General features: G+C 47.9%; 1 protein-coding gene across 2 annotated transcripts in view; it reads left to right on the top strand.

The window, feature by feature from the left end:
* Nfx1 (nuclear transcription factor, X-box binding 1) overlaps nucleotides 1-17,329 on the top strand; it is a 61,347-nt gene extending 44,018 nt beyond the window's left edge. Inside the window, exons 15-24 of one of the 2 annotated variants that reach the window (XM_041667524.1) lie at nucleotides 489-568; nucleotides 6,652-6,882; nucleotides 7,484-7,557; nucleotides 9,172-9,273; nucleotides 9,753-9,794; nucleotides 11,189-11,287; nucleotides 11,787-11,853; nucleotides 13,273-13,418; nucleotides 14,028-14,132; nucleotides 16,438-17,329. In XM_041667524.1, coding sequence (XP_041523458.1) covers nucleotides 489-568; nucleotides 6,652-6,882; nucleotides 7,484-7,557; nucleotides 9,172-9,273; nucleotides 9,753-9,794; nucleotides 11,189-11,287; nucleotides 11,787-11,853; nucleotides 13,273-13,418; nucleotides 14,028-14,132; nucleotides 16,438-16,510 — 1,019 coding nt within the window. In that variant the 3' untranslated portion in view covers nucleotides 16,511-17,329. Of the gene's footprint in view, nucleotides 1-488; nucleotides 569-3,236; nucleotides 3,773-6,651; nucleotides 6,883-7,483; nucleotides 7,558-9,171; nucleotides 9,274-9,752; nucleotides 9,795-11,188; nucleotides 11,288-11,786; nucleotides 11,854-13,272; nucleotides 13,419-14,027; nucleotides 14,133-16,437 lie in introns of those variants that run through there. The other variant, XM_041667525.1, reaches the window with a different exon arrangement.
* The last annotated feature ends 8,164 nt before the right edge of the window (nucleotides 17,330-25,493 follow it).

Genomic DNA, 25,493 nt, shown 5'->3' with positions numbered 1-25,493 from the left:
GTGCCGTCTGTGCCGCCCACAGCAGATCATCTTACACAGAATAAATGACAGCTGTCTGGACGTTAGTTACCGGTTCACACAGAAGCACGGGCAGACCAAGTGGCTATCTCTCTCCCTTAGCTTTTTTTTTTTTTTTTTTTTTTTTTGTGTGTGTGTGTGTGTGTGTGTGTAAGTAATTGCTGCATGTATGGGTGCCAGCATAGGCAAGAAGAGGACATTCAGTCCCGTAGAGCTAGTTACAGCCAGTTGTGACCCATTGGCTTGGGTACTGGGGCCCAAATTTGAGTCTTCTGGAAGAGTAACCAACTTTAACTGCTAAGCCGTCTTCCTAGCCCCAGATGCTCATTTTCCAGTACTCAGATATAAAGCCAGTTATGTTTCTACTTCCTCATGATCATTTAGAATAATTCCTAACATTTATAGCATGTTTATAGTATTTGTGACCTTATTTAGACATTATTTCTAAAGTTCTGTTTCTGTTTCTGCAGTGTATCATTCTTGTCATAGTGAGGAGAAGTGTCCCCCCTGTACCTTCTTAACTCAGAAGTGGTGCATGGGCAAGCATGAGGTAAGTTTGCTCTCTCCTAGGTGTCCGTAGTTCCAGTCAGAAATGTATGCTTAGTTGCTTAAACGTTTCTCAAAATGTTTCTCAAGTCTCATTTCTCAAAATAAACATAGTCTAAGAAGCAGAAGCTTTCTGTTATCACCTTTCTCACTTTTGTGTCAAAAATTCCATACAGTAAAATGTATCAGGGGTTGGCAACATAGCTCATCTTAAAGACACCGTAACACAGCTGACAGTCTGAGTTTAGTTCCTTTAACCTTACATAAAAGGTGGAAGGAGAAAACTGACTGCATAAAGCTGACCTCTGACCTTCACATGGATGCCAGAGCATACTTGTATGTACACACACAGTAATAATGCAGTAAAATAAGTTTTTTTGAAGTTGATTTTATTTCATGTGTATGAGTGTTTTGCCTGCATGTATGTCTGTGTACTGTGTGTGTGCCTGGTGTCCGTGGAGGCCAGAAGACCCTCTGGAACTACAGTCACAGATGGGGTTGTAAACTGCCATGTAGTTGCTGGGACTCAAACCTGGGTGCTCTTAACTGCTGAGCCATCTCTCTAACTTGGATCTATCATTTTAAAATCTGATTATAACCTTGAAATGTAGCAGAGTTGACCGTGAGAGCACATGCTGTGTGTTGCCCTGGCTGCCCCGAACTTGCCCTGTAGACCAGGCTGGCCTTAAACTCAGAGATTCATCTGCCTCTGCCTCCCAAGTGCAGGCACTAAAAGTATGCAATACTACCACTGGGTTGTGTGAAATTCTTAAACAGTGTATTTTAAATATATAAATAAATGAGGCTAGAGAGATGATTCAGCTGTTAGGAACATTTGCTGATCTCCAGAGGACTTGGGTTTAGTTCCCAGCACCCACATGACAACTCACAACCATCTGACACTCCAGTCCTAAGGACTCCTGTGTCCTCTTCTGACCTGAGGGAATAAGGCATGCGTACATACATGCAGGCAAAACACTTACACAAATAAATAAAATTTTAAATATCAGTGTATATTTAGGAGCCAACATGATGGTTTAATGGATAAAGATGCTTGTCAAGCCTGGCAACCTGAGTTTAATCCTGGGTCACATGGTAGAAGAGACCCAGCTTTCTCAAATTGTCCTCTGACCTCCACATAATAGCTGGCACATATGTGATCACACACATTGACACACACACAAACATTACAGTGTTTTTAAAAAATATTTTATCTATTATGTACAATGTTCCGCCATTATAGATGGTTGTGAGCCACCATGTGGTTTCTGGGACCTCTGAAAGATCAGCCAGTGTTCCTAAGCTCTGAGCCATCTCTCCAGCTTCAAGTTAGAACTTTTTAATGCGCATTCATTACAGATAGCTGAGAAAATACTGTTCTGGCACAAAAACACTTTTTTGTTGTGCTGCAGGTTAAACCAAGGGTTTTGCACTGGTTGGGTATATTAGTTAGTTTTAAATAACACAACTTAATACAACCTAGATGGACCAGAGGAGAGAGTTAATGAGAATTTAGATCAGGTTAGCCTGTGGGTGTGTCTTTGGAGGATTATCAGTTGATAATTGATATGAACCCAGTCCACAGTGGAAATCACAGTTCCCTAGTCACGGGGACCTGAACCATGAAATAGTGGAGAGATCACGCTGGGCAGCAAACAAGCCGCACCCCCTCTTCTGTGATGGTGGATGTGCTGTAACCATCTGCTGAGTTCCTGCATTAAATTCCCTTCAGTAGTGACTGTAGCCTGAAATTGTAAGCCAAACAAACCATTTCCTACCAGGGCTTTTTTAGGCTGTTCTGTCACAGCAACATAAAATGAAACTAGATCCAGAATTGGTGATGAGGTTGTTGCTCTGGTAAACCTGGCCATGTTGCTTTTGGGGGAAGAATATAGAAGATTCTAGAAGTGGGCTGCATAAGCCATTGAATCCTGTTGACAGAGCTAAATAGGTCATCCTAGAAGGCATGTGTGCCCTTCGAGAGCTGATCCTTAGGGTTTCAGGGGGAGCGAGGACATTATCAGGAATTGGGCTTTTCAGGAACTGTTGGCTAATAATTTGTGTGTGGTGATCAGGCTGGGGCTGAAGAAAAGCCTTGATTGATAAGAGATCAGCAGCAGTGGGGCAGAACTTTCTGTGCGTCCTAGAGACAAGCGTTCCCTTGGGGTCAGCACAAAGAAGCTGACCCAGCTGTTGTCAGCTAGGCTACATCTCAAGCCTGCAGAACTTGACATTGTAGGAGTTACCACATGGTACTGGTTTTGAAGGCACAAAGGGGTTGTGGAGAGCAGCTGAAGCCAGACACCATGTGTCGGGGTCCAAGTCCCTACAAAGAGTCCCTGAAAGGCAGTTGGTGAAGGTGAAGCCTCAGCTGCAATGGAGACCCCACAGTATTGCAGATGCCAGGACTTCAGAATGTCCCTCGAGGATCGCTGCTGATGTGGATGGATCCAGGCTACGAGAGAAGCTGTGTGCCCTGTGGATGTCAGAATTGAAGCAGTAAGGCTGCCAGAGCCCCCTGGAGTCTGGAAAATTACATTATGATTGAGTCCTCCGTGTTGGACTTGAGCTACAGGATTTGGGTTTTGCTTTGGTGTAGCTGTTTTTATACCCTAGTTCTTCCCTATTGGAATAAGAATGTTTAAGTGTGTAACTTGTTTTTTATCTTTCAGGAGCTCACATTTAAGAAACTTTGGACTTTTAAAGAGACTTTGGACTTTTGAAGTGTTGGAATATTTGAAGACTTTGGGGGGCTTTTTTGAGTTGTACTATATTTTATATTAAGATATTGCCATGAGATTTGGGGGCAAGAAATGTAAAATTATTGTTCATAGTGATATGTTTGTGTGCTAACTTGACAAGGGGTGGATTGTGCTGGTTTAACTGTTAATTTGACCCAACCTAGAATCACCCAGGAAGAGGGTCTTAATGAGAAGTTACTTAGATCAGATTCGGCCTGTGGGTGTGTCTGTGGGGATTACCTTGATTGTTAGTTAATTAATGTGGGAAGACACAGCCCACTGTGAGAGGCAGAAAATCCTAAACTATGTGAATGGAGAGATGAAGCTGAGCAGCAAGCAAGCAGTGTGCATGTATTCATTTCCTCCTCCCTGTGTGGACATGACTAGCTGCTTGAGTTCCTGCCTTGACTAAATGCAATAATGACTGTAACCTGGAATTGTAAGACAAATAAACCCTTTCCTCTATGTTTCTTTTTGTCAGGCTATTTTATCTCAGCAACAGAAATGACAAGAGTCCTGTGACTGAGCTGTAGCCCTAGCCAGTGAAAGAACTGTTCTTTAACACTTTGTTGTATAGCCAAGGATATGTGATTCATGCTTCTACTCCCAAGATGATACATTTTGTGGCCTGCTCTGTTACTTCATAACATAACTCTTGATATCTGTAACATGTTTTCAATATTTTTTCATCTTTAAAGGACATATTTTTTCTGTACTTATTTCCTGTGGTGGTTCAAGTCATAGCCCTTCATGTTCCTTCTCTTTATATCATTTTTGTGGTTGCTTTGAGGCAGGATTTTGTATAGCTCAAATTGTCGTCGAATTTGCCACCTCGCCAAATCTCTTGGACTCCTGATCCTCCTGACTCTATCTCCTACAGGCATGCATTCAGTCTGGATCTTACTTCCTCTGTCAGCTTCTCTGCTATAAAATGCTCGTGTGTTATCTTTATTCAGTAAATAATAGCTGAACACCTACTCTGTGCCGGGTACTAGACTAGGTATGGGGTGATTGACTGACACACTCCTGCCCTTGTGGGTCCCACTATTCAGGGGTGAGTCCGCAGGCAGTTGTTAAGTTCCATAATGTGAAGAATGCAGAGTCCTTGGGGCTTAGATCTGACAGTCATTCAAGATGAAATAACACTAGAAAGGACAGTAAGATGCAAGCAAGTCAAGTGAGGAGTGGGTGACAAGAACACAGAACATACGCAGGATGTAGCCCTAATTCCAAAGCAATTGGGAGCATGTGTGTTCTAGATCTGGAGGCCTTTTCAAATGGTGTTATTGGAGCTAGATGTTGTAGCAAACGCTTGTGGTCTCACCATTAGAAAGGTTGAATGAAAGGAAGGAAGACAGACTTCGAGGCTAGCCTGGGTTGCACAGCAAGACTCCATGTCAAAATAAAAAGTCGTGTGTTACTGGAATGAAAATTGTTTCCAAATTTCAACAGCTCTTGAAGGAATTTGAGTGAATACATAAAAGTAACCTTGAAGCTAAGCATAGCAGCACATACCTATAGTCCCAGCACTTGGGGAAGTGGAACAAGAAAATCAAGAGTTCAAAGCTAGCTTGTACTACATAGACCCTGTTTCAACCAGGCAGTGATGGCACTCAGGCATTAGAGGCAGGCAGATCTCTGAGTTTGAGGTCAACCTGGTCTCCAGAGGGAGTTCTAGGACAGTCAGGGCTACACAGAGAGACCTTGTCTTAAAAAAAAAACAAAATCTTTGATCTCATGGCAGTAAGTTTGTAGCCTGTCTGTCCAGCAATGGGAGGCCTAGAAGCAGGCAGGTTCTCAAGAAATAAAATGAGTTGAGAGTTCCTGTTGCCTCTTCCTTTTTTAGAAAATCGTGTGTGTGTGTGTGTGTGTGTGTGAGGGAGAGGGAGAGAAAGGGAGGGAGGGTGATGAGGAGAAAGCTGTGTGCCGCGGTTTTGCATGGAGGTCAGGTTACAGCCGCAGGAGTTGGTTCTTTGCTCCTGTATGGGTCCTGGGAATTGAATTCAGTTCATTGATCTTGGCAGCATGTGCTTTTACCCACTGAGCCAACTGACCAGTCCTTGCTTGTCATTCTTTATGACAAGGTTACCTGGTTCTGAGACATCAGCTGGCAGATATGATGGAATAGTTGGCTGTTTAACCACAGTGTATCCCTCTGCAGCGTGCCAAGGCGATCTCTGTCCTGACACTCAGACTTACGAGACTGGGTGACAGTACCATCTCATCCTCATCTGCCATAGGGACTCTGGGGGAGGGAGGGAAAGGTGGGATGTTAAGACAGGGTCTTGCTCCCAGGCTGACTTGAGCCTCAATCATCCTCCCTCAGCCTCTTGAGTGCTAGGACTGTACACATGCACCACCATCATGGTTACAGCATTTCAAAAGGATTCCCTAGTTACCTGGTCTTTTCTGTTTATTACCCATTTATTAAGAAGTTTGTTGGGTCACAGGTGGCTAATGCCACGACCTTATCCTTAAAGTTCCCTTTTGTTTCTCTTTCCTACGTACTTGAACACTTGGGCTTAGAAAATTTTTAACTGTTGCCAGGCAGTGAAGGTGCACACCTTTAATCCCAACACTGGAGGCAGAGGCAAGTAGATCCCTGAGTTTGAGGCCAGCCTGGTCTACAGAGCAAGTTCCAGGACAGCCAGAGTTGTAATACAGAAAAAACTCTGTCTCGAAAACAAACAAAAATCTGTTTTCAGTTCAAGGAGATTTTTTTTAGGTTTTTGTTTTTAATATTTATGACTGTGTGTGGTGGTACCCAACTTGAATTGAGTATTTAGAAGAGGCAGGTGGATCTCTGTGCTTTGACTCCAACTTCATCTACATAGTAAGACCCTGCCTCAAAAAAAAAAAAAAAAGACTTATTTGAGCCAGGCACTATGGCACATACATAGAATCCTATAATCAGGAATCCAAGGTCACCTGTGACTGTATAATTTGAGGCCAGCCTGGGCTATTGGAGATCCTGTCTCAAAAATTCCTAAACAGGGCCAGCCACATGGTTCAGCAGGTAAAGGCACCTGAAACCAAGTCTGATGACCTGAGTTTAGTCCCTGGGACCCACATGCTGGGAGCTGGAGAACCAGCTCCTACAGACGTTCCTTGACCTCTGCATGGATACTGTGGCACACACACTGAGTTAACATGTCAAAACAAACCCACGGCTCATTTTCTAAAGAGTAAATATAGCTCATGCGTCAGTGTTTGCCGAGCGTGCATGAGGCTCCCAATTCAGCCTCAGTGCTGCCCCAAAGAAAAAGCAAAAGCAAGTATTCTAGGAGTAAAGCTTCACCATGAACGCACACAAAGATGAGAACCTGGCTGCTTCTCTCTCTCCTAGTTACGAAGCAACATCCCCTGTCACCTGGTTGATATCTCTTGCGGATTACCCTGCAGTGCCATGCTACCCTGCGGGATGCACAAATGTCAAAGACTCTGTCACAGAGGAGAATGTCTTGTGGACGAGGCCTGCAAGCAGCCCTGTACCACCCCCAGAGCTAACTGTGGCCACCCATGTATGGCACCCTGCCACCCCAGTTCACCCTGCCCTGTGACAGCTTGTAAAGCCAAGGTAAGTGTTGACTCAGCTGCTAGTGAGGACAGACCTGACCTGCAATGGCCCCTGTCTGTGCACCCAGAGAAATCATACAGTCTGCGTGACACTGAAGTGCTGGCGCTATACCCAGCAAACGAGAGATAGGTGATCCCTTACAGTAAGATAGGACAGACAGATAATAGCTAAGTGATGTCTCGGGTGATTAGGACTCTGGTGTCATAAAGGAGTAATTATACCTGCATGGAAGGTAAGTGAGAGATTTGGTTTGGTTGAGGGGTCAGGAAGGGCCACCCCGATGAAAGCAGGGGTCGTCTGGACCTTGGTTGGACCTTTGTCAAGTGGGTACCCCGGATTCAGTGTTACAAGCTTTGTTCTAGGTTTGCCCTTTCAGCTGGGAATAAGAGAAGTACTTTGCAGACGGGCGCTATGACAGGACACATGTGCCTCCTAGCACGTCCATTGCTATGCCGCCAGTCCGCATGTGTGGTAGTTAGAGAAGCCGGCCCAGCTGGTCGCCGTCTGGCGTCATTAGGGAAGGGCTTTAGCAATGAAGCCTGCCCGAGTCCCCCACCATTCTCTTGTGGGAAGAGTCATGCCACACTCACTGATATTTCAGGTAGAGTTACAGTGTGAATGTGGGAGAAGAAGAGAAATAGTGATCTGCTCGGAAGCGTCCGGCACCTATCACAGGTGAGTGCTGCAGCTGTCCTCGAAGTTGCTGGGTCCGGTTGAAGGGGAGTCATTTCTTCTCCAGTGCTGGAGACCGAACCCTAGGTCCTGCACATCCTAAGATAATGCTCTGCCACTGAGCTATAGCTCCAGCTGTAGGCACTTTGTGGTGTTTGCCGTTGTTTGTGAGCTGTTCTTGTTCTCTGTAAGATTTTGCATTTATTATCTGTGTGTATGTACATGTGTGTACACACACGGCACAGTGCATACGTGGAAATAAAAGGACGTCTTAGGGGAGTTGGTTCTCTCCCTCTGCTGTGTGGGTTCCAAGGATCAAAATGAGATTGTCAGTCGTGGCTGCAAGCACTGTTTACCTGTTGAACCATCTTGCCAGTGCCTTAGAAAGCTTTTAAAGTAGACTTTTACATCTAGGGCTGGAGAGGTGGCACAGCAGTTAACTTCCAGAGAACCTAAGTCTGGATCCCAGCCTTCTGATCAGGCAGCTCATAAACTGCCTATGACTCCAGCTTCAGGAAATCCAATGCTGTCTCTGGGCTCTTCAGACACCCACACAAACACATGTCACACATGCGCACCTGTACACACACATACACACACACACACACACACATATCATATATATACAATGATAAAAAAGTTTTAAAAATATTTAAGTGCTGCCAGGCAGTAGTGACTCAAGCCTTTAATCCCAGCAGAGGCAGGTAGATCTTTGTGAGTTCGAAGCCAGCCTGGTCTACAGAGCTAGTTCTAAGATAGCCAGAACTACAGAAAGAAACCCTGTCTCAAAAAAAAATTAAAATAAAAATAAAAATTTGAGTGCCTTTTCTTGCCTTTAGTTTGTGAAAGCAATACTTTACGTCCTCCTTTCCCACTCTTTCCTCTCTTTCATCTAATTATACCGTGAGATAGAAAGGAAGATGTCTGGAAGTTAGTAAGGTGCTTTACTGTTGTACCTTTTTTGTGTTGGTGCCGCAGCTAAGGTAGTCTGTCTCTCATTACAAGCTTAGGGTTTCAGATTGTTGTGGTAGATATCCTATGGCCTCTGTGGTGCTACAGAGATCTGTGTATAGCGGTGGAGTGTCAAGGAATGGTTGGCTGTGTATATCTCCTAACAAGATGTGAAGACATGCTGTGCTATCTGACTACAGACTTGCATAGATATCTAGTTGGCTATTTGTTGGTTTTGTTTGATGGTTTTTCTTTTTTGAGACTAGATTTTACTTTGTAGCCCTGGCTGGCCTGAACTCACTGTGTAGATCAGGCTGACCTCAAACTTGCAGGGCTCTACCAGCCTCTGCCTCCCAAGGGTCGGGATTAAAGGCGTCGCCACCACGTCTGGCCTGATTGACTGTTTGAAGAGAGTATTGGGTATTGGCCTGGAAGTTCTGGAGATAGAAAGCTTTGTTAGCGCTTCCCTTCCCGTGAACTGAGGACATGTACTGTAAACATGTCAGTCGTTTACATGTAGTGCTACGGTAAACATGTAATAACAGATGAGCTCCCGGGGTCACACGGACTACCTTGTGGTTGATGACCTTTGGAGGAAGCTCTGTGTTCCTAGCATGGGAGGCTCTTATGACCCTGCAATGCCTCTTTTTTCTCCCTATATTTCAGAATAGCTGCTATTTCTATGGCCTCTAAAATAATGGACATGCAGCTGGGAGATTCAGTGGAGATCAGCAAGTTCATTACCAAGAAGGAAGTCCAGCAAGCCAGGTAACTCTGGAAGTGTTGCCTTCTTCCTCCAGTTCCTCAGTTTCTACAGGAATTCACCTGTCTCGTTCCTCCACAGCAGCGTCTCACACACAGTTGGTAGTCCACAGACTGGGGTGTTGGGACCAGCAAAGACCAAACTAGGTTTTCCAGGCCTCACTTCAGTTAGCTGACAGAGAAAGCAGGGGAGACCTAAATTTACCTAGTTCAGCCCACAGAACCAAGATTCAAAGTGGGGACCATATCTAGAAAGGGAAGTGGGGACCAGTCGGAAGCCCACGAAGGGCTGCTTGACTCTACTGTGAGGCCTGCTCATCTCCCCTTTAGCCATCTCGGGGTGCTAGTGAAGCCTGAAAATTAGCCTCCTAACTGCTGCAGGCCGTAAGCGAGGGCTACCGTGTTCTCACATGGTCTACCTGGGCTCTTCCTGGCTGGGAGCTGTGGACCTGGGCCCTGACTGTCTGTCCCATTTGTTTATCAAGGTTGCAGTGTGACGAGGAGTGCTCTGCTCTGGAAAGGAGAAAGTAAGTGGTTTCAAAGCTTGTTGCTTCTTGAGCCCTGTGCTGCTAACGGGGGAGACAGCCCTTCATCACCTGGCACCTTTGCCAAGTCTTCACGCTGTCAGCAGAGGAGTGTGCTCATCACAGTTGAATTGTCTAAGACACTAAACCACTCAGGCAATTTCAATGTGTTCAGAAATACAAGCTGTGCCGGGCGATGGTGGCGCACGCCTTTAATCCCAGCACTCGGGAGGCAGAGGCAGGTGGATCTCTGTGAGTTCGAGACCAGCCTGGTCTACAGAGCTAGTTCCAGGACAGGCACCAAAGCCACAGAGAAACCCTGTCTCGAAAAAGCAAAAGGCAAAAAAAAACCAAAAAAAAACCCCACAAGCTGTGTGGTTATTTTGTGACTGGCTAGCTTCTTGATCCCAGCAGAGATAAGAGGCTCTAAAACATGTAGCTGGGAAGATAGCTCAGTCTATAAAATATTTGCCACATGAGCACAAAGCTGTGGGTTCAGAGCCCTAACACCCAAGTAAGAGCTGGCATGATGACACACACCTGGAACTCTAGCATGGGAGGCGACGGAGACGGAAGGATAGAAGAGAGATGTGGTGCCCTCTTCTGTCACGTAGGCAAACATGCAGGCAGAACACTCATACAACTCATATTCTACATTCTTGGCTCATAATGAGTTTGAAGCCAGCCTGGAATACATGAGACCCTGTCTCAAAAAACAGCGTGTATCAGGGAAGATTTCTATAGTAGAAAGAGGTGAAAGTTCTTGACTTACATAAGAACATATACTGAGTTTACTATGGTCTATGGTAAGCTGATGTCCATCTCTTACTTCACCAAACTTGTGGATTAAACTTTATTATAGGTTTGTATGTATAGAAAACAACAAGCAAAGGGGTGTGAGCCCAGGGGTGAAGCTTAGCTGGTAGAACGCTTGCCTAGCATGCAAGCGGCCCTGGTTTGATCCCTCACCCCACGAGCCTGTGTGGTGGTCTCCGGTAGGCAGGCTCACCGTCACCCTTGGTTACGTAGGTATTTTGAGGCCAGCATGGCCTACCTGAGACCATGCTTCAAAAATAAATAAATTAATAAAACAAAACGAAAAGTGGGACATTTGGAAGACAGCTCAGTCAGAAAGTGCCGTCCGTCCAAACATGTGACCCAGGTCTCAAAACCAAAGTGGACAGCATCTGAGGGCCATGCCCAAGGTTGACCTCTGCCCTCCACATACACACATGTGCACAGGCAGTCCCCTTTCCCCCCAAACCAGAATGTTTTGGATTCAAACGTCCCTAGGGAGTCTTGAAACAAATCACCTGTAAATAAAAAAAAGGGAGAAATACTGTATATTTTCCCTCTCCTCTTTCCTTTACATTGGCTTCTTTCTCGGTCGTTTTCAGGAGGTTGGCAGAGGCTTTTGACATCAGTGACGATTCTGATCCTTTCAATGTTCGTTCTTCAGCATCCAAGTTCAGTGACAGTTTGAAAGATGACGCCAGGTATGTAACTGGTTATCCACTTTCCTAGCTGTGGCTTATGAGCGTTCTGATTAGGATTAAAGACTGTAATTAGTATGCGCTTCTTCCATTATTACACCAGATAGCGTTAACATGTATTGCAAGAAATTACATGTTTAGCTGGCTCCTTGAAGAACTGAACTTGTGCTTGAGGGGTGGTCCCCATAGCAGGAGTCTCGGCCTTCCAAGGGCCACATAGGTTCCAAGACAGGTGTCTGAGCCACCTCTCAGCCCTCTCTCACAGTCACAAGGTCCTTTTCTGGGACAGTAGCGGTTCCATTTCTGGCTATCTGGTGGCTGTTTCTCCTCCTTTCTGCCTGCTTCTTTCTTTGCTGTGTGCCATACTCTCTGTTACCTGGCGGGTCCTCACCTCTGCACTTTCTGCCAGCCTTGTCCTCGCTCTCCCTGGAGGAGAAGGTGAGTGGAGATGCTCCCAGAACAGCAAGAACAGCTGGAACTAACCGCTGCTTTCTCGTTTCAGGAAAGACTTAAAGTTTGTCAGTGACGTTGAGAAGGAAATGGAAGCGCTTGTGGAAGCTGTGGATAAGGTGAGTAGACTCGTCCAGCTGGGCATTTCTCTGAGGCCTGCTTGAGTTCAAAAAGATGTTAATAAATAAGTTCCAGAAGCATGGTCAGCCTAGGGGGTTGTAGGAAAAGGCTGTGGATCCCTAATGTCCAACCATTCTAACATTCATGGAGGCCTGGGTTACTTTCACCATTATAGGAAAGAGAGCTTTAGTTAAGTGTACATTAAAAATAACCCTTGGCCAAATATGGTAGCACACGCCTTTAATACCAACACTCTGGAAGCAGAGGCAAGTGGATCTCTGTGAGCTTGAGGCCAGCCTGGTCTACCAAGTGAATTCCAGGAGAACCAGGGCTATACAGGGGAACCCTGTCTCAAAAAAAACAAAAAAGAAGGCTCAACAGTAATACTTGGGTTAGAAGGTATGCAGGGCCCCTCAGGTGACTGAAAGGTTGCCTATGATAGGAGAGCACATTCTGTTTTCTCAAAGATGGACCGGAAACCCTTGTGGGGAGGCTAAAGATGAAGATGGGAGGGGGCGGACTTAGGAGAGTGGGCCCTGATCCGCCAGGGATGTCAAAGTGGTACTCTGCATGGAAAAGTAATTTAGTGAACTGTGTGGTGATAGCATCGTTTATCCCACCACTTAGGAAACAGACAGGTGGATCTCTGTGTTCGGGGTCAGCCCGATCTACATAGCAGGTAGCAGGATAGCCAGGGCTACACAGTAAGATCCTGTCTCTAAAAGGAAAAAAAAGCAAATGTGTCAAGAAGCAGCCAGTCCTGCTCCGGTTCCCTCTGCTGTCACCAGGCTCCCACTTCCTTCCTCTCTGTTCCCCTCTGCTGTCACCAGGCTCCCACTTCCTTCCTCTCTGTTCCCCTTCCAGCAGGATACTAGCCTGAAGAGGAAACTTAATTTGTATTTCTGTGTTTGTGCACCTGTATCTGCATACTTCACAGCTTGAGGAAACAAACTGTGTGGGGAGTTTGGGTTTCTTGTTTAAGTCCTCAGTGTGTCTCTGCGTTTCTCGGGAATGCCGCCCCTGGGTTATGGGCCGCTCAGGGAGAAGCACGGCCTCCGTGCCGCTTGTCTCTGCTTGGCCCTGCTCATCTGCCTTCCCGTTGTAGGAGTGCGGCATCCACCATGCTCACACACACAGTAGTAGGCAATCTGAACCACTTTAGTCGCGGGCTGACAAGGTGACTTCATGGTAAAAGCACTTGACACATGTACACACCTGACAACCTAATTTTGATCCCCAGCACCCACAATAAAAGGACAGAACCAGCTCCTAAAGTCACCATCTGACCTCCACAAAAATTAGCAATAGTAAAGATTCAAACTGGAAAAACTAAAGTAAAATTCCGTGACCTTGATTGCCTATGAGCATTTTCCGTTTCCAGGGGACGGCACTAATCAGTGTTTCCTTCTCCCAATCAGGGAAAGAGCAATAAGAAAAGCCACTGCTTCCCCCCCATGAACAGAGACCACCGCCGCATCATCCACGACCTGGCCCAAGTCTATGGCCTGGAGAGCGTGAGCTACGACAGTGAACCAAAGCGCAATGTCGTGGTCACTGCAGTCAGGTGGGTTGACCTCCTGCAGTCTTTGTTACTTCCTCCTCCTCCTGGAGGGGTGGAAGGGAAGTACTTTTCTCCACAACAGTCTTTCACCATTGCCTGAAGATCCAAGCCCGAGAGCAAAGCCCACACCTCACTCCACAGGGCTGCCCTGATCCATTGCAGACGCTAGAGGAGACGTTTCTGCAGGTGGAGGGGATGTGATCAGGAGGCCTGCTCCTCCCTTCTTCACCGCTCTGTCTGCTGTTCCTCCCTCTGACCTCCCAGCTCTAACCTTGGCTTGATAGAGACAGAAAGAATGCTAGGCTCTGACTCAGTGTTGTCGTCGGAGGAAACGGAGGTGGCAGTGTGAGACAGGACGGACCTAGACTCACCATCTGAACCTAGAGCTATTGAGAGAACGTCACAGTGATAGAAAGTGGATGTGGCATGGGAGGGGGTGGGCAGCAGGTCTGGCAGGGACCTGCTGGGTGGGTGGAGGGACAGACTGAATGCAGGTTGACCACCCCTGAGACAGGTGGTGTCTGGGTGTACTTGCCAGCAGCAGTGCCGCCCGGTCAAGGCCGTTTCTGCTCGTGAGCCCCGCTCTCCAGCTCTCTCCTTTACTCCTCTCAGAGGGAAGTCCATTTGTCCTCCCACCACGCTGACCAGTGTGCTTGAGAAGGAAACTCAGACACGGCCTCCACCGCCAATTGCTCATCACCGACACCAGGCAGACAAGTAAGATTCTTCAGCTGCTTCCCAGCAGAACTGGTGTGGGCAGAGGAGCTAGGACGGGTACCTGTTGGGGCTCCGTCTGCCGTCACTGGCCTCCTTGGGCTTGTGTTTAGAGTGTGAATGTCCACAAAGGTTTTGACTGGCGCCTCAAACACATTTGTTCAAGCCAGCAAAGCCTTAAGAGAAGTCTGACAACCTGACTGGGATCCTGGGACCCACATAAAGGTGGGAGGGACAGTGAGCTCCCGAGATGTCCTCTGACCTCCACACACACTCACAGACTAATAACAGGAAATAAATAGACTAGTCGTTGAATAGTTTCTGCAGTGTGTGTTGGCATGGAAGAGGGTTTCTCTGCCTCTCCAGGTAGTTTAGAACTGGATGCAGTGACTGCAGATGAAGTGGTGTGGGGGTATCAGTTGGCAGTGACGGAGGCGAGTAGAGACGTTCACTTTGAGATTTATTTAGTTTTGGAGGGGTAAGCAGCAGTGCCCAAGGAGAAGGTGAATCTGGGGAAGGGGTACAGACAAGAAGGCTCGGGGCTCCAAAGGCAGCCACAGCGCAGCAAAGGTCACATGCGTCCTGTGTGACAAACATGAGTGCTGTGGAAAGTTAAAGTGGGATGGGGTTGGGTAAAGCGACCACACAACCTAGTAAAGACAGAGCCAGGCCAGGGGTGGATGGATCACCAGATGGTCCGTGGTGGGACCAATCCAGGACACAGCATTAGCCTTGCCTGTAAGGGTGGTGGGTAAGCCTGTGTTTACAGCCCCACCTGTTAAGACACTATCATTTTACTATAATATATTTACTATAAGTGTCACTTTCTATTGTTGAAGGGAGAAAATAAAATCATTTGAAAGGCTGGGCAATGGTGGCACACGCCTTTAATCCCAGCACTCAGGAGGCAGAGGCAGGCAGATCTCTGAGTTCAAAACCAGCCTGGCTGGTCTACAGAGTGAGTTCCAGGACAGCCAGTCTACACAGAGAAACCCTGTCTCAAAAAAAATATATATATATATACTGAAAAATACTTATTTCTATTTAATCTGTGTGTTTGCCTGCATATATATGTGTGCACCACATACATGTCTGGTGCCCACAGAGTTCTGAAGAGCATGTTGGATCTTCTGCAACTGGAGTTACAGATGGCTGTGAGCTGCCTTGTGGGTACTGGGAGTTGAACCTGAGTTCTTTGCAAGACCAGCCAGTAGTGCTCCTAACCCTGAGCCATCCTCCAGCCGTGGCTTTCACATTTCGCTCTACCTACATCTCTAGGGTTTGAATGATCTTTATGATAAAAATGCTATTTTGATGTAAAGAAAACGGCAGGAATCTGCCCAGCATTTTTGTCAGCTGAGCAGAGGAGAACCATCTTCTCCTCTTCCTCTCCCTATCTCCAGAGGTGCCCAGCCTCACCCCTGGAGCCGAGGGAGATGACTGAAAGTTACTCTGGAGCTCACAGGTCCCTCTTCCACTGCGGCCTTCCACACAGTGCCCTGGAAGCGGGAGCCTCCGCTGTGGTTCCTGCACAGAGGCTCACACAGGCGACCAGGGCAGTTTACAAGGTCATCGTCCGGAGCAACCCTTGGTGCTCCTGTGGGCTGGACAGGCACAGCCTCAGCCCCAGGCAGCCTAGATTTGAGTCAGCAGGGTCTGTGCTACTGGATAGACAATGGTCCTTTGATGTTTGGATTAGGTTTTTTTTTTTTTTGGTTTTTCGAGACAGGGTTTCTCTGTGGTTTTGGAGCCTGTCCTGGAACTAGCTTTTGTAGACCAGGCTGGCCTTGAACTCACAGAGATCCGCCTGCCTCTGCCTGGGATTAAAGGCGTGCGCCACCACCGCCCGGCTAGGTTTGGTTTTTTGAGACAGGGTCCTGTATAGCCCTGATTGGTCTCAAACCCACTATAGCCAAGGATAACTTTGAGTTCCTGATCCTCCGGCCTCCACCTCCCAGGTGCTGGGGTCACAGGTAGGTAGTTGTTTGGAAAACGTGGAGCCACAATTGTATTCATTTCCACTCAGACACAGCCATAGGGAGCCATTAGCCTGCTGGGGTACTGTAAAGATTATAGAATCTTTACCCCCTTGCAGGATTTTTTGTTTGTTTGTTTTGCCTGATTGTTCTCTATATAAAACTTTATTATGGAAGTTTTTTAGAGCAGAAAGAAATAATGTAATGGACACCACTAGGCTATTGGCCGACTTCAGCACACACTGCTACGTGGGTTCCTGCTGTCTTCCCAGCTGATCCGGGGCTTTCTGAAGACTTAGGAAGAGACTGACTGCTCTTCGCTTACTTTGCAGGAATCCTGGGAGCAGTAGTTTACAGAAGATAGCTAAGGAGCCAGTGATCGACTACTTTGATGTCCAGGACTGAGAAGACACATGTTTAGACGAAAGAGTGATTCTGTGTAGTGGAGACTCATTTGCCAGCAGATTAATCATGCTCGTTCCTCCTGCGTGGCAGAACCCCCTTGTCTACTCCTGCCCCAAGTATCTCACTGTGGCCAGATCTCTGGCTGTGTGGCCACTGGATTTTTAGTCATGTGATATAAGAGGCTCCTCACCCCATCACTGTGACTACTAAGAAGGTTGGGGAGTATCGTATTTTATTTGGATAAACCAGAATTTTTTCCCAAGCTGACTTTGTGGCACCTAGCCGTAATTCTAGTTGTTACCATTGTTCACCTGGTGGGTGTGGAAAGACGCTTGAAGTACTGACCCTTGGTAAACCATTTCTGGAATCATATGTCTCCGTAGACTGGGCAGGTTATAGAATTCCATTTCTCAAGTCCTGGCATCTTCCACCACATCACCAAGCCTACCCAGGGGCAGTAATTGTCCCCCACAATGGTAAGAACTGAGCAAGCTCTTCTGCCATGTTCACACTGTGGGCCAATGAACTACCTACTCACTGTAGCCCTGAGTCCTCTCTGATCGATAAAGATGCTCACACAGACAGCTGTCCTGTGTTGGTTTTTCCTAGGCCTTCAGAAGCCACAGCGACTCTCCCTATGTCTGAGCTCTGACCTGCTGTCTGACTATTGAGAGAAGTGTGTGGACAGTCCAGAGCTCATGCCCAGCAGCCACCGTAGTCATTCTTCTGTGTCCTTTAGCGACCCTCCTCATCGCAGGCTGGACTCTTTTTTTTATTTTTTAATTTTTTGGTTTTCAAGACAGGGTTTTTCTGTGTAGCCCTGGCTGTCCTGGAATTCACTCTGTGTAGACCAGGCTGGCTGCAAACTCACAGAGATCCACCTGCCTCTGCCTCTGCCTCTGCCTCTGCCTCTGCCTCCCGAGTGCTGAGATTAAAGGCCTGTGTCACTACCGCCTGGGTTCTTTTCACTTTAAAATAAGCTTGAGACACAGAAACTTGGAACCATAAAACAAGGCACTTAATTTTTACTTTATTTTGTTTTTTTGAGGCAGAATCTCACTAAGTTGCTTAAGCCCATTCAGGTCTTAAACTCTCAGCCTTCCTTGCTTGGCCTTCTGAGTGCTGGGATTATAGGTCTCTAACGTTCAGCTGAGAGACACTTAATCTTTTTTTTTTTAATTATCTATTTTATTGGTGTTTTAGCCTATATGTATATCTGTGTGAGGGTCCTGGATCTTGGAGTTACAGTAAGCTGCCATGTGGTTGCTGGGAATTGAACCCGGGTCATCTAGAAGAGCAATCAGTGCTCTTAACCACTGAGCCATCCCTCCAGCCCCAAGGCACTTACTTAATTTTACAGGAAAAACCTGCTGCTCTTTGGCCCTAACCCCAGGCTCTGTTGGAAGGCGCGAGGAATATCAGGATGCACAGGTGACTGGAGAGAGGTGGTGGGAAACAGCGAAGCCTGTCTGTGCCCTCGCACCCAACAGGAAGTGCCACTGTTGTCCAGGGGATGGTGCATGGTCTCAGCAAAGCAGGAGGGACAAATCTGACCAGATTCTAGGCCTGCTGCTGGGTGGACGGGGGGCTCTTCTCGCTTGACCTGGGTTGTGGGGACTAAAGGGATCGCAGCCTGGTGCATCGGATGCAGAGTCCATGAACGTGACATCGCTAACCAAGTAGCGAGCGATACCTGTTGGGCCTCTCCTAATGCCTGGTGCCAGCCTCATGCTGGGACTGAAGAGGAAAGCCGGTGCCGGGGCTTGAGGCTGACAGGATGTGTTTGTGAGTCATGGAAGCCATGGACAAGCCCTAAGCAGGGTAGCAAGGCTGCATTTATGATCTGTATCAGAAGCCCACAGGTGTTTTCAATAGAGACCAGAGTAAATATTTTTAAAAATTCTAAAGTTTATTATTAAAAGGAACTTGCAAATAAAAATATAACACCAAAGTTGTCCAGATCCAAAGTCTGCAGAATTCAGTGAGCAACTCAGCTGGAATAGGCATTGGAACAGACGTTGTGGGGCTTCACGTTAAACTTTCGCACTTTTTGTTTTGCTTTTCTCTTTTCTGGTTTCTCTAGACAGTTTCTCTGTGTAGCCCTGGCTGTCCTGGAGCTAGCTCTGTAGACCAGGCTAGCCTCCAATTCAGAGATCCACTTGCCTCTGGCTCCCAAGTGCTGGGATTAAAGGCGTGCACCGCCACCACCTGGGCCCAAATCATGACTTCTGCATAGTAGAAAATGTTCTGACTTCCCAAGCCATTTGAAAACCAAAAGGAAAAAAATCTGGATTTGGTCATGGACTTGGTTTGTCTCCCTGACCTTGGGCAGAAGGGAAACGTGGGTACCAGCACAGCCGCCATCTCTTGACTCCCAGCCCCCACGCCTTTATCAGATGTTCTTTTTTTTTTTTTTTTTTTTTTTGGTTTTTTCAAGACAGGGTTTCTCTGTAGCTTTGGTGCCTGTCCCGGAACTAGCTCTTGTAGACCAGGCTGGCCTCGAACTCACAGAGATCCGCCTGCCTCTGCCTCCCAAGTGCTGGGATTAAAGGCGTGCGCCACCACCACCCGGCTGTCAGATGTTCTTTATGGGCTAGCACTTTCCAGAGACTGAATTCTTTTTTTTTTTTTTTTTTTTTTTTTGGTTTTTCGAGACGGGGTTTCTCTGTGGCTTTGGAGCCTGTCCTGGAACTAGCTCTGTAGACCAGGCTGGTCTCAAACTCAAAGAGATCTGCCTGCCTCTGCCTCCCAAGTGCTGGGATTAAAGGCGTGCGCCACCATCGCCTGGCCAGAGACTGAATTCTTATCTCAGTAATTCTGTATCACATCTAGCATGGCTGGCTTCTTTCAACCTTAGGGCCGTCCCTATGGTGTGTGCATGACTAGAGATGAAAAGCCTTCCAGACTGCACCCACAGCAAGAGGAAGTTCTGCTTCTCACACATCGCCACCTCAGCATGCATTTTAGAACCCAGGGCTCCCCCAAAGGAATTGTGGGAGCCACTCTGACCCCTCAGCTAACAAAGGCCAAGCCTGGAAGAAACAGACTCCCTGGGATCATGGTGTGTGCCACATGAGACCTGGTGTACTGGCCAGGAGGAGGCTAACTCCCCAAGAAAATGAGCCGTGACCCTAGCAGCTTCCACGTGGAGAACTCACAGATCCTTCCCAGTGGTCCAGCATGTTCTCTGGTGTACAGACGTGGGTACCGAGAGCCTGACCGAACATCAAGGGAGCCCTGTTCCTGCCTCAGCGTGCTCTTACCCAGACAGTTGCTATAGTGGGCATCGGTTCTGCATCCCTCAGGTGGAGCGATGGTCCCTGGGCATGTGCTGTGCAGACTGTATCCTCCCAGTAGGGCGATGACTCTTGCCCGTGTACTGCTCCAAGACATCGTGAGGGCAGTAGTAGACAGGTCCAGGGGGATGGGACATCTCCACATGCCAGAGGGCAGCAGAACAAGGAAGCCTCCAGCCCAGACGTGGACACTCTCAGCAGGTAGTGTGGGGGAGGGGAGGAAGTGGCCTTGGCAAGGGCAGGAGCTTTCAGTGAACCCACTTTCCTCTCCACTGTGCTCAGCGCATGAGTCTAGGAATTCTGTGTCCCGGCTATCCACACTTTCCCAGGAGCCTTTTCTACTGGTGGATAACAGCTAACCACCAGATCGAGCACAGCCACCACATTCATCTTATTCCTCCAAGCCCCAGGGAGTATGTTAGCTCACTTTCCCAAGATCACTCATAAACTGAGATTCTCACTAGGTCTCCTGTGTCCTCGCACAAAACAGAGGCAGCTTCTTTGGAGTTCCTAGGGCCTGGCTGGGGCAGGGTGGCCCAACAGATCAATCAAGTGGGCACAGAGATAGACCACATCTCCCAACAAGCTGAATCTCTCAGAAGACAGGACTTTTTCCACGGTAGCCACTAGAGTGCAGTGTTGAGCCCTAAACCAGAGAGTAGGCGTACTTACAGGCATCAGAAAGGCACTGTAGTTCAAACCTTTTAGTAACAGTTGCAAAGTTACAAGCCTTTTTCTTGGGGGGAGGGGTGGGTTTTTTTGGTTTGGTTGTTTTGTTTTGTTTTGAGACAGAGTTTCTCTTTGTAGTTCTAGCTGTCCTGGAACTCACAACTTTCTCTGTAGATCAAGCTGGCCTCAAACTCAAGAGCTCCACCTGCCTCTGCCTCTGCATGCTAGGATTAAAGGCCTGCGCCACCACCACCACCTGGCTGTATTTTTTTCTTTTATGTCATACTTTCACGTTTTCTTTCCCCTCTGTTTGTTGATACAAACTGTAGACACGGGGCAAACAAGCTCTCAGATACGGGAAGGATATCTTTTCCAGGCAGCAGGAACAGCCACTGCAAGGTCCCTGCCGTGGTACCCTGCCATAAACTGTGGAGCCAGTACCGGGGAATAGCAGGTACCCAGAAGTTAGCAGAGGGAATCTGATAGCGGCGGGCCTTGCTGGTCAATGGAAAACTTTGGGCAGAAAAAATGTGTAAGATCTAGCACAATTTTTACAAAGGATCCAGGCCTAGACCAAGGGCACTTTTGCTCTTCCAGACAACCCAAATTTAGTCTCCAGCACTGAAATCAGGAAACTTACAACCTCCAGCTCCAGACGGAGCCTGTGCCTCTGGCTTCCACAGGTGTGCATACCACCCACATACAAAAATACCTTAAAATAATAAGCAAGGGATCCCACCCCTGTATTAAGATTAGACTAATAAGGTTGGGCATCTTAAAGAAGCTGTCATCCACCGCTGTCATCCCAGAGAGACAGCGAGGATGCTGGGCTGGCAAGACGTGGCCAGCTGGGTTCTGGCTGCAGTCTGCAGAGAATACCTAAAGGATTTGTTGGCAGCATGTGGGGTGTGGGATGTGAGAGAAAGGAGAGTCGGGGATGATTTCAGAGGTTTTTTTTTGTCAGCACAGCTGAAAGACTGAATTTGCCATTTCCCCAGGAGAGTGTAGGATATGAAAATCTGTCCAGTAGGTGGCTAAACATGGGAGTCTGAAGTTGGAGACAGGACGGGGCTAGGGAGCTAATTTGGGGCACTGTGATACATAATGGTATTTAAAAGATGGTGAGATCATGTCCAGAAAGGGAGCAAAACGGAGAAGCCCAGAGCTCCCCACCATGCAAGTACAAGGCAGGCCAGAGGACCAGGTGTCTTCAGCCTCTCCCTGCCCTGCCTCCTCCTCCACCCTATACCCCTGAGCTTTGGCTCCCTGTAGCTGCAGCCCCTGTGTCTCTGATGATGAACAGGAAGGACTACAGCCTGGGGCAATGGTTCTTGTAGATTCTACGTAGTCCTGTTCCACCGCAGGGAACTGCTAATGGCAAAGTTAAAGCCAGAGCTCCTGGTCCCGAGCCTCCTCTTGTTTCACAAGCAGGCAAAGGAAAGCCCAGAATCCCTATACCCTGCCCCAATTTCAGAAGAGGATGCTCGTCTGCTATTGAGAAGGGTGATGGGGCGAGGTGGCCGTCCTACCTCTTCCAGGCTGCAAGGCTCCATTTGACGAAGGCCAAGTGCAGAGCGCAGCTGAGGTCCCTAGAGTGGAAAGGCAGGCCCGACAAGGAGCAGAAACTCCCCAAAACTAGACCACCGGACTGAAAACCAAACCAAAGTCCTAGACGAGCCCAGCATGGGACTAATTCCTACCTCAGCCCCATCACCTCTCAATAGCAGATAATTGGAAAGGGGAAGGCTGGAGAGGGGTCACAACATGGCTCCTCAGGGTGCTGGAAAAGTCATCTGGAAGGCCACCGAACACCACCAGATCCTAGTCTTGCTGTATAGATGGGAAAACAAGGCCCACGGTTGGGAGGGGCACACAGGCAGTGTGAGCTGGGACAGGAAGAATGGCAGAGGAATGTGTTATGAACAAAGCCAAAAGACCGAGGCCCCACAGGTACTGGACGCGCACCCCACCCATCCCGGCTGCTTCCTTCCTTCCTCCACTGAGACCTGTCTTTCTTCTCTGGAGACTTCCTCAGCTCTGCCCCAAACCCTTACCCTCAACTGTTCCCCGGGCCTGCCCTCAGTCTCCCAGGCCTAGCTTCTCTGAGCTCACCTCCTTCCCACCCCTCATCACCTTTGTGCTCCAACACCATGGCTCCTCCAGCCTCCCACTTCCTCCTCTCAGCAAGGTCTTCCTTGCGTGTGTCTGTAGCCTTGAAGTTAGGTGGTGTCTGCCACAGTAAGATGTCCATTGTCTACTGAGAGTAGAAAGGCCTGATCTGTGATTGGGGCCAAGGCTCCTGTCAGCCTGACACTGAGCAGAAACGAATAGGTATTCAGGAGCTAGCCTTTGTGCCACAGCCTGGAATCCCAGCAGGAGGGTGACCAGTTAGAGGCCAGTCTGAGCTACACAGAGAGACCAAGCCTCAAAATAACAAAATGCTTTTTTGCTTTGTTTGTCAAGACAGAATTTCTCTGTGTAGTTTTGGAGCCTGTCCTGGTGCTCTCTCTGTAGACCAGGCTGGCCTCGAACTCACAGAGATCTGCCAGCCCGTGCCTCCCAAGTGCTGGGATTAAAAGTGTGCCACCACCACCCAGCCCAAATGCTTATTTCAGGGCCAGTGTGGTGGTTCAGCGGGTGAAGGCACCTGCATGGAGTGGGGAGGGAGAAGAATCAATAAACAGGAAAACAAGACCCTCCTCACTGGAGCCTGTATGTACGGCGCATATGCTCCTCTAGGGTGCCAGTAATGAATTGGGTTCATGCTCACAAGGCTCCTGGGGAGAGAGGAGGAGCTTGCCCAGGGTCAAGAGGACAGGACAACTGTCTGGAGCCCTGTAGCTGCCAACACTCTCCTGGTCACCTCCAGCTCTGGATCACTGGCTCTCAGCCTCCTAGCATACGACACCAGAGGCATTCAAGCCTCTCTCTTTCCTTCCTGATCTGGTGCAGGCTCCTGCCTGTCAGCCTCCCTCCACTCCAATGCTGCCATTATTGGATCTTCAGAGTTTCTGCTTCTTTCTTTTGTGATTCTGGGAGTTGAGCACTCCACGATCTAACCACATCCCAGTCTCTTCTAGTGTGTGTGTGTGTGTGTGTGTGTGTGTGTGTGTGTGTGTGTACAAGTGCTCACACCTGCCACAGCACTCATGTGGAGGTCAGAGTTGTTTCCTTTCATCTATCACGCACCAAGGGATCAAACCCAAACAGCCAGGCTTGGCAGCAAGCTCTGCTCCCCAATGAGCCTCCTCACCACCTCTTTTATTCTATAGTTTTACTTTTGTTCTGAAATAGGGTCTCACTGATTTCCCAGGCTGGCCTTGAACCTCCAGTATGAAAAATGTGTTACTGTGCTCTTTTTTTGTTTTTAAATGCATGGCATATACACACATACTTTATCTTATATTAACTAAAGAATCATTAAAATCTTACATGAAACTTGTGCTCTGAACACCCCTAGAGAAATCATCACTTTTTTTTTAAAGATTGCCTCATGACTTTCTCTATAGGCCTATCTGTTTCAGCTCCAGCATTCTGTGTGTGTGTGTTTGTGTGTGTGTGTATGTGGTGTCTTTTGTTTTGTTTTTTTTGTTTTGTTTTGTTTTGTTTTGTTTTTTTTGAGACAAGGTTTCTTTGTAGCTTTGGTGCCTGTCCCAGAACTAGCTCTGTAGACCAGGCTAGCCTCAGACTCACAGAGATCCACCTGCCTCTGCCTCCTGAGTGCTGGGATTAAAGGCATGTGCCACCACACCTGGCTCAGGTGAGCTTTTAAAATCTCACCTTGTCCTCCACTTCCAGAAGGAAGTCCAGCCTCCTCTGTCCCCTATCCTCTCAGGCTATAAAGTGTGGCTCTCAGCCCCAGTAAAGGACGTGGCACCCTCCACCCCACCCCCTGCCACACACTCTCTCTCCTCCCTCTCCCCCTCCCCCCCCCTCACACACACACACAGAGTCACACACACAATCACACACACACACACACTATTCACACACACTCACACACGCACACTCACACACAGTCCTCAGATGCAAAGGCTCAGCCTCATCCATCTCACACGCCCAGGGCCTGCACACAGTCAGGGCTCGGCAGCTGTGGAAAGTGACGGCAGAAGCAGATGCTGTCTTCTGAGCCCTGTCTGATCCACCAGAAGCTGGTCCTCTGAGCCTGCTCCCCGCTAGCTCATGAGGCCTTTTCATGTCTCTTAGCCCATTCGAAGGATTTGTCTCCTTGCTTCCTCCTTCCCAACTCTGGAATCAGTTGCTCCTAGTGGCAGGAAGGAGGGAATTAGAGGCCAACCCCATAAAAGCTTTCACTCCATACCAAGCACTCCGAAGAAAATAAAAACTGATTCTGGAAATGGATTTGAAAAAATTCAGCCAGGCAGGGCTGGAGAGATGGCTCAGCGGTTAAGAGCATTGCCTGTTCTTCCAAAGGTCCTGAGTTCAATTCCCAGCAACCAACCACATGGTGGCTCACAGCCATCTGTAATGAGGTCTGGTGCCCTCTTCTGGCCTTCAGGCATACATGCAGACAGAATATTGTATACATAATAATTAATTAATTAATTAAAATAAAATTTAAAAAAAGGGCTGGAGAGATTAAGAGCACTGATTGCTCTTCCGGAGGTCCTGAGTTCAATTCCCAGCAACCACATGGTGGCTCACAACCATCTGTAATGAGATCTGGTGTCCTGGCACACATGCAGGTAGAATACTGTATACATAATAAATAAATAAAATCTTAAAAAAAAAAACTTCAGCCAGACATGGGTGCCACAGGCCTTTAATCCCAGCACTCGGGAGGCAGAGGCAGGTGGATCTATGTGAGTTTCAGGCCAGCCTGGTCTGGACAGTGAAGTTCCAGGTCAGCCAGAGTAACCATGAGAGCCTGTCAAAAGAGGAGGAAGGAGAAGGGGGGAGGGGAGAAGAAAAAAAAGAGGAAGAAGAGGAAGAATACATATACATACATGCACACACACATCACAGATGAAAGACAAACACACAGTGTTCATGTGGTA

Source organism: Microtus oregoni, unplaced genomic scaffold (assembly GCF_018167655.1).
Source record: "Microtus oregoni isolate MIOR12 unplaced genomic scaffold, Mior012 000017F_ref0000208, whole genome shotgun sequence".
Taxonomy (NCBI): domain Eukaryota; kingdom Metazoa; phylum Chordata; class Mammalia; order Rodentia; family Cricetidae; genus Microtus; species Microtus oregoni.
The sequence above is the reverse complement of the archived record's forward strand: the minus strand, read 5'-3'. Positions and strand labels throughout refer to the sequence as shown.